This window comes from Mesitornis unicolor, unplaced genomic scaffold (assembly GCF_000695765.1).
Source record: "Mesitornis unicolor isolate BGI_N332 unplaced genomic scaffold, ASM69576v1 scaffold6644, whole genome shotgun sequence".
NCBI lineage: Eukaryota > Metazoa > Chordata > Aves > Mesitornithiformes > Mesitornithidae > Mesitornis > Mesitornis unicolor.
The window spans coordinates 39,077-53,178 of NW_010179332.1; the positions used below are offsets into that span (position 1 = coordinate 39,077).

Consider the following 14,102-nt stretch of genomic DNA (forward strand, 5'->3'; position numbering starts at 1 on the left):
TCTGTTGCCTTTGTGTTATGGCTGAAAAATAAGTTTTACAATATCTGTGTTCAAAAGTGTTTCAGAAAGCAAGCTATAGCTTGCTTTTCAACTTTTTCAACTTGGAAAATAATTGGTCCTTTAAGGATTGAGGAAGTCTGCTGGGGTCTTTTCAGACTTCAGTAATTCCTCTAAACCCCTGCATCTGTGCTTGTCTCCTTGCTTGTTGTCTGTTAAATGCTCCAGGCACACAGTGTTTTAACATCACCAGTATGACTCTTCTTATGATGCATCTGTGATTGCTGTTGGTCAGACTGGGAGGAGGAGGAATAGTAATCAGCAATACCGGTTCTATTACGGTATCTTTTCCTGTAATCCTACGTCTGTCTTGCTTTCCCTGAAGAGTTATCACTCAGATTTCCAATGGAAATTGAGGGTTACAGAACTCCTAACTAGCAGTGAAGTGGGTGACTGGTACACATGAAGTCTTGACTGGCAGACCATCTCCTTGTTTCTTGGTAGGTGGAGCCCTAACTTTGCTGTTGCTGGGTAGAATGGGAGAAGACTATAACATTACAGTGAGTAACTTGGCTGTACAGATAAGTACAATCTAGAACACTGTTCAGAAGAATGATTCTGTCACGTCACTTAAATTCTAGCCCTTGTATCACTAACAGTGTCATTGTTCGTGTTCTGTTTTTTTTTTCCCCAACCTTAGTTCCCATCTTTTAATTTCAATTTGGAAGAGATGTAAGTTTGGCTTTAGATTGTGCTGACTGGAACTGACCTGTGATTACCGTAGACCTGTTGACATTGTCTCCTTGTTGCAGGCTCAATTAAATCTTTGCTAGATGTGTAAAATAAAAATAGTACTGGCTTGTATTTTATTTTTTACCATTGAAAAAAAATCATTAAGTTTTACAGTATTCACTTGAGTTGATATGTGGGTGCATTTTCACATGCGTATATACTGTACTTTCTGTAAAGTTGCTTTTCTTTTCCCCTTTTTCTCTGCCAAAAGGATTCTGATACACCACCTTGCACAGCTCCTAATGTTTACCAGTTCAGTCTGCAAGCACCGACTCAGCTTATGGCCAGTTTACCACCCGCATTGCCTATGCCAAGTGGTAAACCCCAATCTGCGCCTACGAGAACCTTGATAATGGCCGCCAGTAATCAGGTATGAGCCAACTAAATGGAGCGACTTTTTCATGAGAAAGCGATCACATCGGAAGTGTAGATCATTTTGCGCTGTGCTGTCAGTCTAAAAACCTTTGAAGATAACCTTCATATAGCATGTGCTAAACTTCATGTAATCATAAAAGTACTTATCTGCCATGTTAGAAGTGTGGGGAGAAGAAGGGGTGGGAAAGGGGTACGGTGTTTGAGATGCATCTCAGAATATGAGCCCTTCCACAGCACACTGACACCTAGGAATAAGTTGAAGGGAGAGTGTCAGATGTCTGACTCCTTGAGTTGTATTTGAGACTCCTAGTACCTAACCAGTGGGATATTTGCAGATCTTTAGGCTATTTAACTTCCTGTTCTTAAAACAGACATTTCTTGTAGGTGGTGTATCTGTAAGCTAGCTTTTGTATCCAAAAAACCAGTAGTGACTTGTCTAGGCTTGTTTAGTTGTCATGATTTTGAGTTATTAGATCAAATCTAACTACTCATGTAACTTTCTAGAATGCACTTTAGAGAGTGAAAGCAGAAAAATATTTATGGACATGTGTACAAGAACTTTTACAAAAATATTAAATATGTGCTTAAATGTGCTGAGAAACTGTATGTTACTCAACAAGCCTGAAGTATTTTAGCTAATGTATCTATTATAGAACAAGGGGAAGAAAAAAATCTCAGTTTTCCTTACAGCCTCAGTGCTTCTATCTGTAGGAAAATACTCCCTCAGTCTTGAGTATTTAAACTATTAGTCAAAACAGCTGCCTCGCATGAACTTTAATGCAAGTGTGTTGTACGTTGCCTATGATAACAAAATAATGGGCTGTTTTGTTTGTAACCTAGTTTTGGTCTTGTTCTTATAATGTTTTCCTTAGTCCTTCTATTACAGTTTTTGGGAATCTAGGGTCAGGAAAATTTTATTTTAATGGCTTTGCCTTTTTTTGATTCAGCACTTCCTTGACACTGAACATGATCCAAGATGTTTCTTGCTTCAGTTTCTGCTTTGAGAGGTTGTTCAAATACTTTGCAGAATCACAAGATAGTTGAGGTTGGAAAGGGCCTCTGGAAGTCACCTGGTCCAACCCTCCTACCCAAAACAGGGTCAGCTATAGCAGGCTGTTCAAGGCCTTGTCCAGTCAGAGTCTGAGTATCTCCAAGGATGGAGACTCCACAACCGCTCTGTGTAACTTGTTCCAATAAGAAAGGTTTCTTTCTTAAATTTAAATGGTGTTTTCTGTATTTCAGCTTATGCCCCTTGCTGCTTTTACTGGGCATCAATAAGTAGAGTCTGGCTTCATCATCTTTACACCATCTCATTGGTTAGATCCATCAGTGAGATCCTTCCTGAGCACTCTCTTGAGATTAAGCAGTCCTAGCTCTGTCACTGTTTCCTTCTATGATGCATGTTGCAGTCCCTTATTTATCTTCATGGACCTTCACTGGACTCACACCATATGTCTATGTCTCTCTGTTAGCAGGGAGCCCAAACTTGAGTCCATCACTCCATGTGTGACCTCACCAGTGCTGAGTAGAGGGGTAGTGATCACCTCCCTTGTCCTACGAGAGATACTTACGTAGCCCAGGATGCTGTTGGCATTCCCTGATGCTAGGCCATGTTGCTGCTTGTGTTCAACTTGTCCACTGGGAATCCTTGGTCATGTTATGCCAAGCTTCTTTCCAGTCAGTGCCTAGTACATACTGGTGTGTGGGATTATCCCTTCTCAAGGGCAGAGTGTTTCCCGTTTTCAAGCTTCACGAGATTCCTGTCAGCCCATTTCTCCAGCCTGATGAAGCCCCTCTTTATAGCAGCACAGCCATCTTATGTGACAGCCACTCCTTCAGATTTTGTATAATCTGCAACCTTGCTGAGGGCCACTCTCTCCCATCATTCAGGTCATTAATGAAGATGTTAACCAGTATTGGCTCTAATATCAGCTCTTGGGATATACTACTAGCTGCTGACCTTTAGCTGGACTTCTTGCTGCTGATCAAAATACTTTGAGCCTGGCATGTAAGGGAATACTTTTCATTCAGCTTGTGAGTTTGATTTATGTCTAGACATGGTAACTGACGCCTCCTACAGAATAATAATAATAATAATTTAAAAATCAGTGTTTTAAATGTTTAAACTTTAGGTGAATAATGAAGAAATTTCACTTGAACAGCATTTTCAATGTTCAGTAATACCAGCTTTGACTTAGGGCGTGTTATAGCTTGATGCACAAATTCTTCATAGCTACTAAACAAGTGGGGTTTTTTTAGGCACTTTGCTGAAAAGTTTTTCACCCTCTCTTCCATTTAGACCAGGCTACCTTTTCTTTGCATACTGCAGGTGTTTCACTATTTCTTTGTAAGCAGTGTAACATAGAAGGGGCACCATCTGAAAGCTGTTATCACATGCTCTTCCCAGCTACCTCTGCAATCCTGAGTCACCTACCAAACCTCACTTGCATCTTGAGATGTCTCTTTTGTTTTCATCTTCTAAGGGATTACACAGATTCCTCTTCCATTCTTCTCCCCTTTACCTGTCTTCCCCTATTGCTAAATCTTACCTAAGCAAAAACATCTGCATGGGAAATGTTTTCTATTAGTGAGAAGCTAATAGAACGGTATATTGGTGTTTTAGTGTCTGCAATTGAGTATTCTCATGCTAGTGTACAGTCTGAAGTGTTTGAAGTTTAAAATAACATGGCAGAGCTATTTAAACTTCATCTCAAATACAAACTTAGTCTGGTTTATTCTGTTTCTTAACAACTCTGCTTTTCTAAAGAGATACCATGAAGCTTCACTTCATCAAAATTACACAAAGAAATACAGTTTTGAGGCATGTAGTTGTTGGTAAAAAAAAAAACAACGAGTTGGCATCCAAAGTCTTTGCCTCAGTTGTGAAGATGCAATGTGTTCCATGAATTTTGGATCTCTGTTGGAATTCTGAATCTTGGAACACAACTGCTTTGTAGCACTTTTTCTGGCTTTCTGTTACTTCCTTTCCAATGCTTGTTAACTGTTCTTTTAGTAGTTTGTACAGTACTTACATGTTTAAAATTGGGATTTTTTTTTCTGTGGCTTTTGCTGGACGAACTGGTGCTTTCAAGTCTCATATCAGAGGAATTTCTTTCTTTCTTTAGTTCAGAAAAGGGATGATGGTTTTTCTGCATTGAATTTACCAAGAGCTTACATATTGTGAAATAGAAATGTTCTTTTTTGATAAGGATTATGACTGAGCCAGAAGTGGGAAATCAAATCATTCTACCCAGAGTACTCTAAATGTCTCCTTTTCATTTGCAACTTTCTGGAGCATGACTGAGCTAGATTAGGTTGATGGCTTTCCTTTTGCAGTTGATGTTACTTAAGGCCATGCTAGTTTACAACTTTTAATGGGCACATTTTACTAGCTCAGAGGACTCCTGTTCAGATAGACTTGAACATATGCAAGTGTTTTTCTTAACAGCAAGTGTTCTTTTGTATTCAAAAAGTTTTTGAAAGAGATCTTTTTGTCTGCATGGTGTCTTCAACCTTTTCCCTGACAACTTTCTCTGGCACATTTCAGCTTGAAAACTGTACCCAGGTGTCCAGTACTACCCTGAGGTAGTAGCAGTAGGAGCAAATGTCAAGAGCACTAATTCTGTTTGAACAGCTTGCAGCCTCCTAGGCAAATTCTCAGCCATTAGAGCTTTCTAATACTTTTTTTAAAAAAAAAAACAACTCCAATTACCAGTGGTGTTTACATACTGCATAATTAACTGGTGAAATTCCGGGTAGTTCATGGACTAATTAAGCTCCTGATACAGGTCTGTGTGCTTTTTGGAATCATTTTTCCATGGTAATCATTCTTCTACTTCGCTGACAAGCAGTTTGAATTTTCACTTGAGAGAGCAGAACAGTGTATGAACCCTAATGGTGCCCAGCAGAATAGACAGACAACCGGGTATTGGCAAGCATGTCAAGATGAATGAGGGAAGTGGACATTGCTTGGTGACTTCCTCTGGAGAGAAGGGTCTACTTTCATTGTTATCTTGCGATGAAATAAGGCTAAGTTTGTTTTGCCTTGAACTGCTGGTCACTTGAAGTCACCAATGAAGATACAAGAAACTTCATGTGGTGTAGGTTAGAACCACAAATTTCTTTTAAAAGTTGCAGTTTTTTTCCCTGAAGAGTAGTCTTTTAATTCAAAAGTATCTAAAACCAGTAAGCACCAGTCCTTCTGCTATAATGTTTTCTGGTGTATCTATTCTAAGAAAAACTGCACTGAAGACACATCACCACATGAGTGGTGTCTGATGGTGAATATGTTCATTGAAAATTTCATAGCAGCGTTCACTGTGTCACTTGTGAAGCACAGAAGACAATGAGGAAATGAAACTTTAACATCAGTGCTGAAATACCACAGTCTTATTAACTCTAAGATATTGTAGAAGTAGTTTGTTTTTCAGATTCTTTTCTATTTGGCCTTATTAAGGCCAGACTCTTAAACTTGTACACTGCTTGTTTATATTGCTTTATGGGCACTTCACTGGCAAAGATACTTTACTTCAGTTTGCTCTTATCCAGAACAACTGTTAGTGGTGTTACTTTGTAATGGTAATGCTGATATCCCTAGTAACTCTGGAACAATTTCTCAAAAGCTACATTGGAAACAAAACAAAACCCCATTGATCAGGGGCTTGAGTCAAAGATGTATTTTAGATGAGTGCAAGCAACTAAATGTTTTTCACTTAGTTGAAAAATAGATTGCAATGATACATCTTCATTCGTGTCAGGGCTGAACTCTAGTCCACTTTACCACAAAGTGGTTTATATCACTGTATGAAAGTCTCTGGCCACCATTACGGTGGCTCCTCGAGTGCTTTTTGAGTTGCAGGAAAGACACAAAGTCTAAATAGTAGTTTCTTGGAACATACATAACCCCACCATAAGTAAAAGATAGACTTATGGAAATGTGAAGTAATACCCGATTTCTGTTTGCATAGTACAATACGCATCTGCCAGTGTCGCTGTAATCGGTTTGTTGCTTCCAAACAGATTGATTTGAATATTCACATACACATTTCCTCTGCTGACATTTTCACATGAACCGTATTGATATCAGTTCATGATTTGGAAAGTGTTTTGGGTCTACTCACTGTAATACTTTTTTGTTCTAAATAAAAAGATGAGAAATCTCAGTGAGGTAAGACTTCTCTTTAAGGTCTAAAATTGTCAGCTGTATGTTACAGAAGCTGTTATCTCTTGGTCTCCTTAATGACAGGTATGCAGTTAACACTTCATGGCCCATGTCACAGCAGTAGCAAAGTAGCAGTGTGAGTTCTGTCTTCTGGTAGTTTTGCTTTGACTCTCACCCTCTCACCCCCAATTTTTGAAACTTGACAGGTGACAAGGTCAAGGGTATTTATTTCATTGTCAGATTCTACTTTCTTTACCATAAGATAGTTCAAAATATGCTCTATTCACATATATTTTTTTTTTCAAATACTAGTTTATCTTTGAACTGATCATACTAATAGGTGCCTAACCTGTTGTTAAAGGTGAAGAGAGCCAAAAGCTTCCCTTTGTTACAGGCTGCTGGCAAAACTACAGCAGAAATTAAGATATGAAGGACTGATATAACCTACTCCCTTGTGACTTTGAGTCTTTCAGTTTTCTAGTGTTAGAAGGTAAGAAACATCTAAAACTTTTTGCGCTTTTGAGATCTTTTTAGTCTCCATGTTGATTTTTTTTTTCTTTGCTGGTCTCACAACTGGTTGCATAAATGCAGTTGTCGCCTTTTAATGGGAGTAGAAATGGATTTTGGCTCTTTTTATAAAATCTGTTCAGGACTTAAGATCTTGTCAGTCGTAGCCGAAAGTAGTCAGTAGGTCCAAACAAGGGTCCCAAAGGAATGGGAAGTGTTTTTAATATATGAGGTGCTTTGGGCCTTATTCTCCAGGTGGGCAGTTCTAAACAACTTGAGTAACAACTTGTTTTGGTTTTGCTATGCTTCAGCTTAGAAATCTAAACCACTTAGAAATCTTACCAGTTTCTGAGTACACCCAGGTAGCCAGTGCAAATACCTTGGAGAATCCTGTTAGCTAATTTAAAGTAATGAGGCTAGGTTGAACCATTTCCTAATGCTTGATTTATTGCTAGTGCAAGAATGACAAAAATGTTAATTAGGTCACTGCCTGCTTTTTTCTCTGCAAAAAAGTGAATTTACTTCATAAAGACAAGAAGTTAAATTTTACCTACGTGCAAGATGCATTTTTAGTATATTTCCAGATGTTATGGTCAAGAAGTAAGGAAAGTGGATGTAAATCCTTAAAACAAGACTTCTTTGTGGGTTTTTTCTTTTTTTTCCCCTGCAGGCCTAAAATAGAGAATTTAGAAATACAGTGAGAAATTGAGAAGACTTCTGTAAAATGTTTTGAAGATGTATATTATTTAAAGGGGTACTTAAAATGTTAATGGTGCATTAAAGTTCTTTGGAATATGACCATAACATTTAATGTGGAGGTTTTGAACATTTTGAAGTGTACGAGTTTAAAATTCCTGTGATCTGCAGACTAGATTCAGTCATGGCCATTAATCCTGTAGTATTAACAAAACAGTAAATAAGCGTTCTTTCTAAACTGTCTTATGCCTCTTCTAAACTTTTTAGTTAGCTCTGTAGGTCCTTACTTACAAATTATTTTTGAGTGCTCTATGTATAAGGACTTTCAAAGTTAAAAATATAGATACTTCATTTTAGTTGCTAACACCTCTTTTTTTTCCCCTCCTTACTTTAGAGATGTTAACAGGCAATAAAACCCAAACTCCAAAACAGTTCAGAAACTCTGTTCGGACTGCAGTTCTGTTATGTTACTTGTATTATTTCAAAGTGTAGGTGATTTATTTTTTGACTACAAATTTTCTTTTTGAAAAATGAGAATCTTTGAATGGCAGCAGTATTAGGTGTAGTAAACTTCCCAGTATTTAAGAATAAAAGTTTGGTTTCCTCAGCAAAACAGATTTCTATTGTTTGGAGTAAAGGCTAGGAGCAACCTTTTCTCAAATTTCTGTTAAAGTATCTTGAAAAATTTTTTTAATCTGCTATGTGATACAGAATACATCTAAAGAAGTCAAAACATCTTGAACCAAAGATTTGTCTGTTGTATCACAAGTGAAGGGCTTACTTTTTTTTATCTGATCTCTGTCCAGCCATCACCTGATGACAGACGTGCTATTTCTCAGTGATTGTGGGAGTCCTGAGCATGTGAATATCCAGAAGTGTGTGGACAAGAGAAAGCTGTTTGGTACTGCCACTTGAAATTTCCAAAAGAGATTAAGTAAATTTCTTTTACCGAAGATTCTGAAAGAAACTAAGTGAGAAATGTGTGTCCTCTTACAAACAATTAACTGGTCAGAAGATGAGAAACAACGATTCAGTTTTTTTAGTACATTTTCACCAGGAAGTCCCCGCAAGATTTTGTGCTGGGCCTCACGCTGCCTGACACGTGAAAGGCAATGGATGAAATCTGGTGAAGTTTGCTTGTGGTGTTAAGCTCCTCAAGGGCCAGCTGAGAAGGTCTGCAGAAGAACCTTTCAGGGCAATGTATCTGGAGGGGAAATACTTCAAAGTGTGTGGAGAGTGGTAGGTTCTGGGCTGACAGTTTCGTGCTGAGATCTTGGTGTTTTTGCAGAAAACTGCTTTGATAGTGCTTTCTTGATTTCCTACTGAGAATTTAGTGTCAAACCAAACTTCATACATTATTAGGAATAAAGAGCAGAAATGAAAACATCATGTAAAAAAATCTATGTACGTCCCCCATCATGAGCAGTGAGTACAATTTTACCTCCTACATCAGAAGAGAGTTATAATATAAATGAAAGAATAAGGAAGAATGATGGAATTGCTTCTGTATGAAGAATGTTTCCTTAACCTTGAGAAGAAGATGAGGAGATACATGATCTAGGTCTGTGTAGTCCTCAGCAGTGTACAGAAAAGTCAGAGGACAGAATGACAAGAAATTAACTACTCTGAGAACTGGAAAATGATCAGATAGTAGGTTCAAACTAAATATAATGCTCCTTTAAGCTGTGAATGCCATAGCACAGGATGCAGAATGTTAGAAGCTTATGGTTTCAAAAATCTGAACAAACTAGTGAATGATATCTAACTGAGAACTGGTAAATATAAAAGCATCTCTCATTTAAGAGGTTCCTGAGTCAACTTCCTTAAGCACCTGCTCTCAGCTGATGAGTCCTAAGACGGAGTCAGATTCTGCTCTGATAGTTTGACAGTCTTTTTCTTGATAGCCTAAAAACCAATGCAGAATGCTTCATGATAAGCTAAAGACGACTTTGTGGCTAGCTTATTAATAATTCTTCAGAAATCTGATTACCTTTTGAACAAACCAGGGCTGTGACTTTTTAGGATAGCCTATCTACCATAGGCTTCCTTGTCATACTTGCTGTGGTGCTTGTCTGATCTTGTGACCAACCTTGACCCCAGTATTTTTTTTTGCTAAATACTCAAAATGAGGGTGAAGTTGCCAGATTTTTCACATTTCCAGCTGAAGAGGGTAGACTTCCTGAGACTTTATATGCTCCTTGGTGAGAGTTTTGCTCTTGTATAGTAGCAAAACCGAAGCTTTCATTTCTTTCTTTCAGCATAATCAATGGTAACTAATGATTGTCTGTTTTTAGTGTTTTGAGTGTCAAAGGGTATCTTAAAATATTTTTACTTCATTTAATGTAGATGCTTAATTGCTTTATATAATTGAGATTCACATGTACACTTATTGAACTAGAAAACTTTGATGCATGAGAATATGACAAGATGATGTGTTTACTTGAAGGAGCACTTGCCAAAAATATAAAACACATTCTAATTTTTTTTTTTGTTTCATGTTTTCTTTCATAAATAGCTTCTGGTAGATGTTTTGGCAACATATGTCAATAAATAACATTTGAGCACTTGTGTCTTTTAAAAAATGAGGGTTTCTCAGCTTGCATTCCCTTTTTCTGTTTGTGAGTATTTTACCATCGCTACTCTGTGGATAGCACTTAGCGTGTCTAGAAGTTGCATGTTGAAGGTCAATTTAGGTTTTACTATAGGATGCATTTTACAAATTAAAAAACAGTTTAAGGGTTTTTTATCACCTTGGGGTTAACTTTAATTATTCCTCAATGCCAGTCTTCATCAGTTTGTTTTTCTGTACGCTTAGTGTCTCTTCTAATTTATAATTTGACACTAAAATGTTGCTTATAGAATTGCACCTTCAATAACTGCTTCGGTTTTGTGCACACAAGTGTAATGATGGCTTGCTGTTCTCATATTTCTTTCTACTACAAACTTGTTTGGAAATATAGGTTAGTAATAGCTGCAGCTATTTCATATTCTAAGGAGTTGCCTCAAATGTTAGCTTTGTGGTGTTCCTGTTCAACCACTTCCAGTTGACAAAATGATGTATTTGCTTTTGTTAAAGGCAGTCAGTTGTCTGTCGTAAAGTTACTGCAGTCAGACTTCAGAAAAGGTTGCATTGAAGTTCTCTCTATTTGGGAAGTCTGTTTCAATTTCATCTTTTTAAATTCTTCTACCTCTTTTAAGTACATACACACTAAACCAACTCACTGTATGGCATTAAGGGGTAGGGACACCTGTAGTACCTTTACGATGTGGTAGGTTTACGCAGGCTGCCACTAAAGCTTTTTGGCAGTTTCTGTTCCAAGTTATTAGAGATTCCCGACAAAGAAAGTTCCCTGTGATGTTCCTGATCATTTAATTGTTTTGCCTTGGTCTGGATGTGAGTTATGGCCTAGCAGCCATGTAGCCATGGGGTCAGACCAGTAGGTTTACAAGCTCCTTATAAACCATAGCTAGCTTACCTGTAGTAGAGTGAGATTCCAGGCAGAGCAGACTTGTGCCTTCTGTGTGTCAGCTCATATGATCCCACCCTTAAATTTCTCTGTGATGTTTCTGAAAGTCCTACCAAGTATCTCACTTGTTGAGGCCCTTGCTAAGGTCCTCTGAAATAGACACAACTCTCACAGTTAGTACTTAATGTGGAAGGTCTCTGTTTTTATAAGGGTGATGCGTAGTGAGTGAGTTTTATATGGAGATCAAAGGGTTTTAAGGATACTTTGAAATCTACACCATTTTATTTGCAGAACATTTTACATCAGAAAACTCTTTTTAAGCTGATAGCGCCATTGGAATTGCACAGCTAAAATTAGACAAGCATTATAAGACCAGTTGCTTCAAGCAGTGTTCTGTGGGAATGACTTGTATGTTAAGGAAATACCACTGGTAATAATGTGCTTTGTTTCTGTTGTTTGTATGCCTAAACTGAGTGCTTCTCTTGTGGGTTTTTTTAGCAGCACAGTGGCATGAAGTTTTCCATGAAAGGAACTCACAACCAAGGCAACAGCTACAGCCCTGTCAGCAGTGGAGGCATGAGGCAACCAGTTGGAAACCGGGGACACCACCAGTACAATCGTAATATATGGAGGAGGAAAAAACACAGAGACAGTTTGCCTATTAGTCTGAGCAGATAATGGCAGATGCCAAAATGACCTTCCCTGCTCAGACAGACTGAGTGGATGTCACTCGACTTGAGGGATGGAGACCAGCGTCCAGCACATCGTTTTATTGGTGTTGCCAAATATCTGCAGCTGACTTCTTTGCATGTTTCTTTGTGTGGTGGTTCAGTCCATCTTCAAGAAGTAGTTGTGCTTATCTGTGAAGCCTTATTAAATGTGGAAGTTTGTTTTCTGCCTTCCCACAATGGTTCATACAGTGCCGAAGCAGCTCTGACAATAGAACTGCAAGGACATTTACAAAATGCTGTGGCTTTTTTGCTGTGGCTACATCTGTTCCTTTGTGGGTTCTGTTTTCTTTTATTTTAGAAGTGAAGGAAACTTCAGCCCCTTGGGATTTTTTGTTTTCTTTGCAGCAAATCAAGTTGGGAGTTCATAAAAGTAAATTTGCTGCTCTCCTGTTTTTGTTTCAAAGTTCAGAACTTTTTGCTCTGTAAATATTGGAAGTATAATTTGTGCAATAACTTGGAATTTTTAATTTAATTTCATATTGTCACATAAGTTATATTTAAGGGGAAGAGGTTTTTTAATTTACTGATCCTTTCCCAGGTTGCATTATCTAAGTTGGGTTCATAGTTTTGGCAGGTTGTCTGAGCAGTGTTACAAACATGACATTTGGTAATATTTGAGGCTTCTTGATTCACAATGAAAGTGCGATTTGGCTAATGGTTTTAAGAAGGTATTAAGCTCCAAAGCATTTTGACCCTGTGTTTTTTAGCTCATTGTCTGGCCTCTATCAGTCGTCTCGCTCTGACCAATGAGTTTTAATTTTATTCCTTTAACTAGACAACAAATCCAGCATTTGTAGTACCAGAAGTAAAACTTTTCGGAGGGAGAGAAAAAGGTTGGTTCAAGTCCTGATGTGAAATTAAAAAGCTGTGAACTACATGCTTTGATGCATTTTAGTAACGTAACCTGTTGATGTTTGGGTTCAAACAACATTATTAAACAGAGGTACCCGGCTTAAGGAATGTGGAGAAAGGAAATATGTTGATTCCATTAAGGAATCTGTATAGCAGTATGCATTAGTTCTGTTAAGAGCAAATATATAAAAAGTACTTCAGCTGCTCCAAGCATTACGAGAAGTATCTTTTAATGTATTGCGGGAGAGCACAGCCCAGTGTTGTACACAGTATGAGTGGCTGGCACTTAATTTACAGATGCATACAGGTATACTATGCAAGTGTGTATTGCCATGACAAACACTGTCTTTAACTTTTTGAAAAATGTACATCCTGCCTAACCCTGAGTTTTTAAAGCACCACAGTTGTCCTGGGAGTAGGTCACATCTCATGCCCTCTGACTTCCCATTTTTTTAAATGAGAGTTCTTAAGCTATACAGAAAACCACAGATCAGTTCTGTAAGTCCACTAGCACAGAAAGCTGAGGAATCCTGTTAACGGGACTTCTATACCGTGTACAGATACAGAGGGTTTTAAAACTGATATCTAAATGTTAAAATGAGGTGTCAAGCATGAAGCCTTTTAATATGCTGTATGCCGTTGAAGCAGAAGTAGTTCATGCTATTACTGAATCTGTCAAACACAAACAGGTCCTTGAGGGGAGAGAGGGCAACATTCCAAAGTAGACTAGCGCATATCTGTTTGCAAAAACTTTGTCTTAATGCTCCAGACTCATCGCAGTAAAACAAAAAAAAAAATTTAAAAATTGTGAGCCGGTTCATAAATAATATCTAAGGGCTGTTACATGAGCCTGTACTGCTTAGTCTTCAAACACTAGCAATATTGTGCATAACTACATTAAAGAGCCTTCAAAGGCTTTAGTTGGTGTCTTATACTAGCGTCCATTTTAAAGCAAAACTCATCTGAAAAGTGGTATCATGTAACACTTCAGTCATGGTGAACCAAATAAATTGGCCTGGCTATCACTGTGGTTATGTGCTACAGGTTTAAAAAATCATGTTTAAATTTTTTGTGTGGACAACTATGTGGAAGCTAAAATTGACATATTTTTATGTAAAGTTTTCTATTCTTTGATTTTTAATAAACTTTGGAGACCAGTCACTCTCTGTATCTTTTTATGGGAAATGTAATGAGTGAAGTAATACTCGACCTTATCCCATTGTTCAACATATGCTTTGAACATTTGCTGTAAATTGTTCGTGCTAGATACCTTCAGAATGAGCTTGCAAGGTGGATGGATCCCCTCTGCAAACATTTGTGACCTGCTTATAAATGAATACTGCTGTTTGTTTTGCACCTGTGGATTTGATCAGCCTGGAGAAAAGGCTCTGGGGAGACCTTAAAGCTGCCTTCCAGTAGCTGATGGGGGGCCTACAAGAAAGCTGGAGAGGGGCTTTTTACAAGGACATGTAGTGACAGAACAAAGGATAATGGCTTTAAACTGAAAGAAGGTAGATTTACATT

The 14,102-nt window shown here is 38.0% G+C and overlaps 1 protein-coding gene across 2 annotated transcripts in view; it reads left to right on the forward strand.

The window, feature by feature from the left end:
• PAPD7 (PAP associated domain containing 7) overlaps nt 1-13,736 on the forward strand; it is a 45,289-nt gene extending 31,553 nt beyond the window's left edge. The window contains exons 10-11 of one of the 2 annotated variants that reach the window (XM_010182724.1): nt 1,001-1,159; nt 11,494-11,673. In XM_010182724.1, the coding sequence (XP_010181026.1) occupies nt 1,001-1,159; nt 11,494-11,673 (339 nt within the window). Of the gene's footprint in view, nt 1-1,000; nt 1,160-11,493 lie in introns of both variants that reach the window. The other variant, XM_010182725.1, reaches the window with a different exon arrangement.
• Nucleotides 13,737-14,102: the final 366 nt, after the last annotated feature.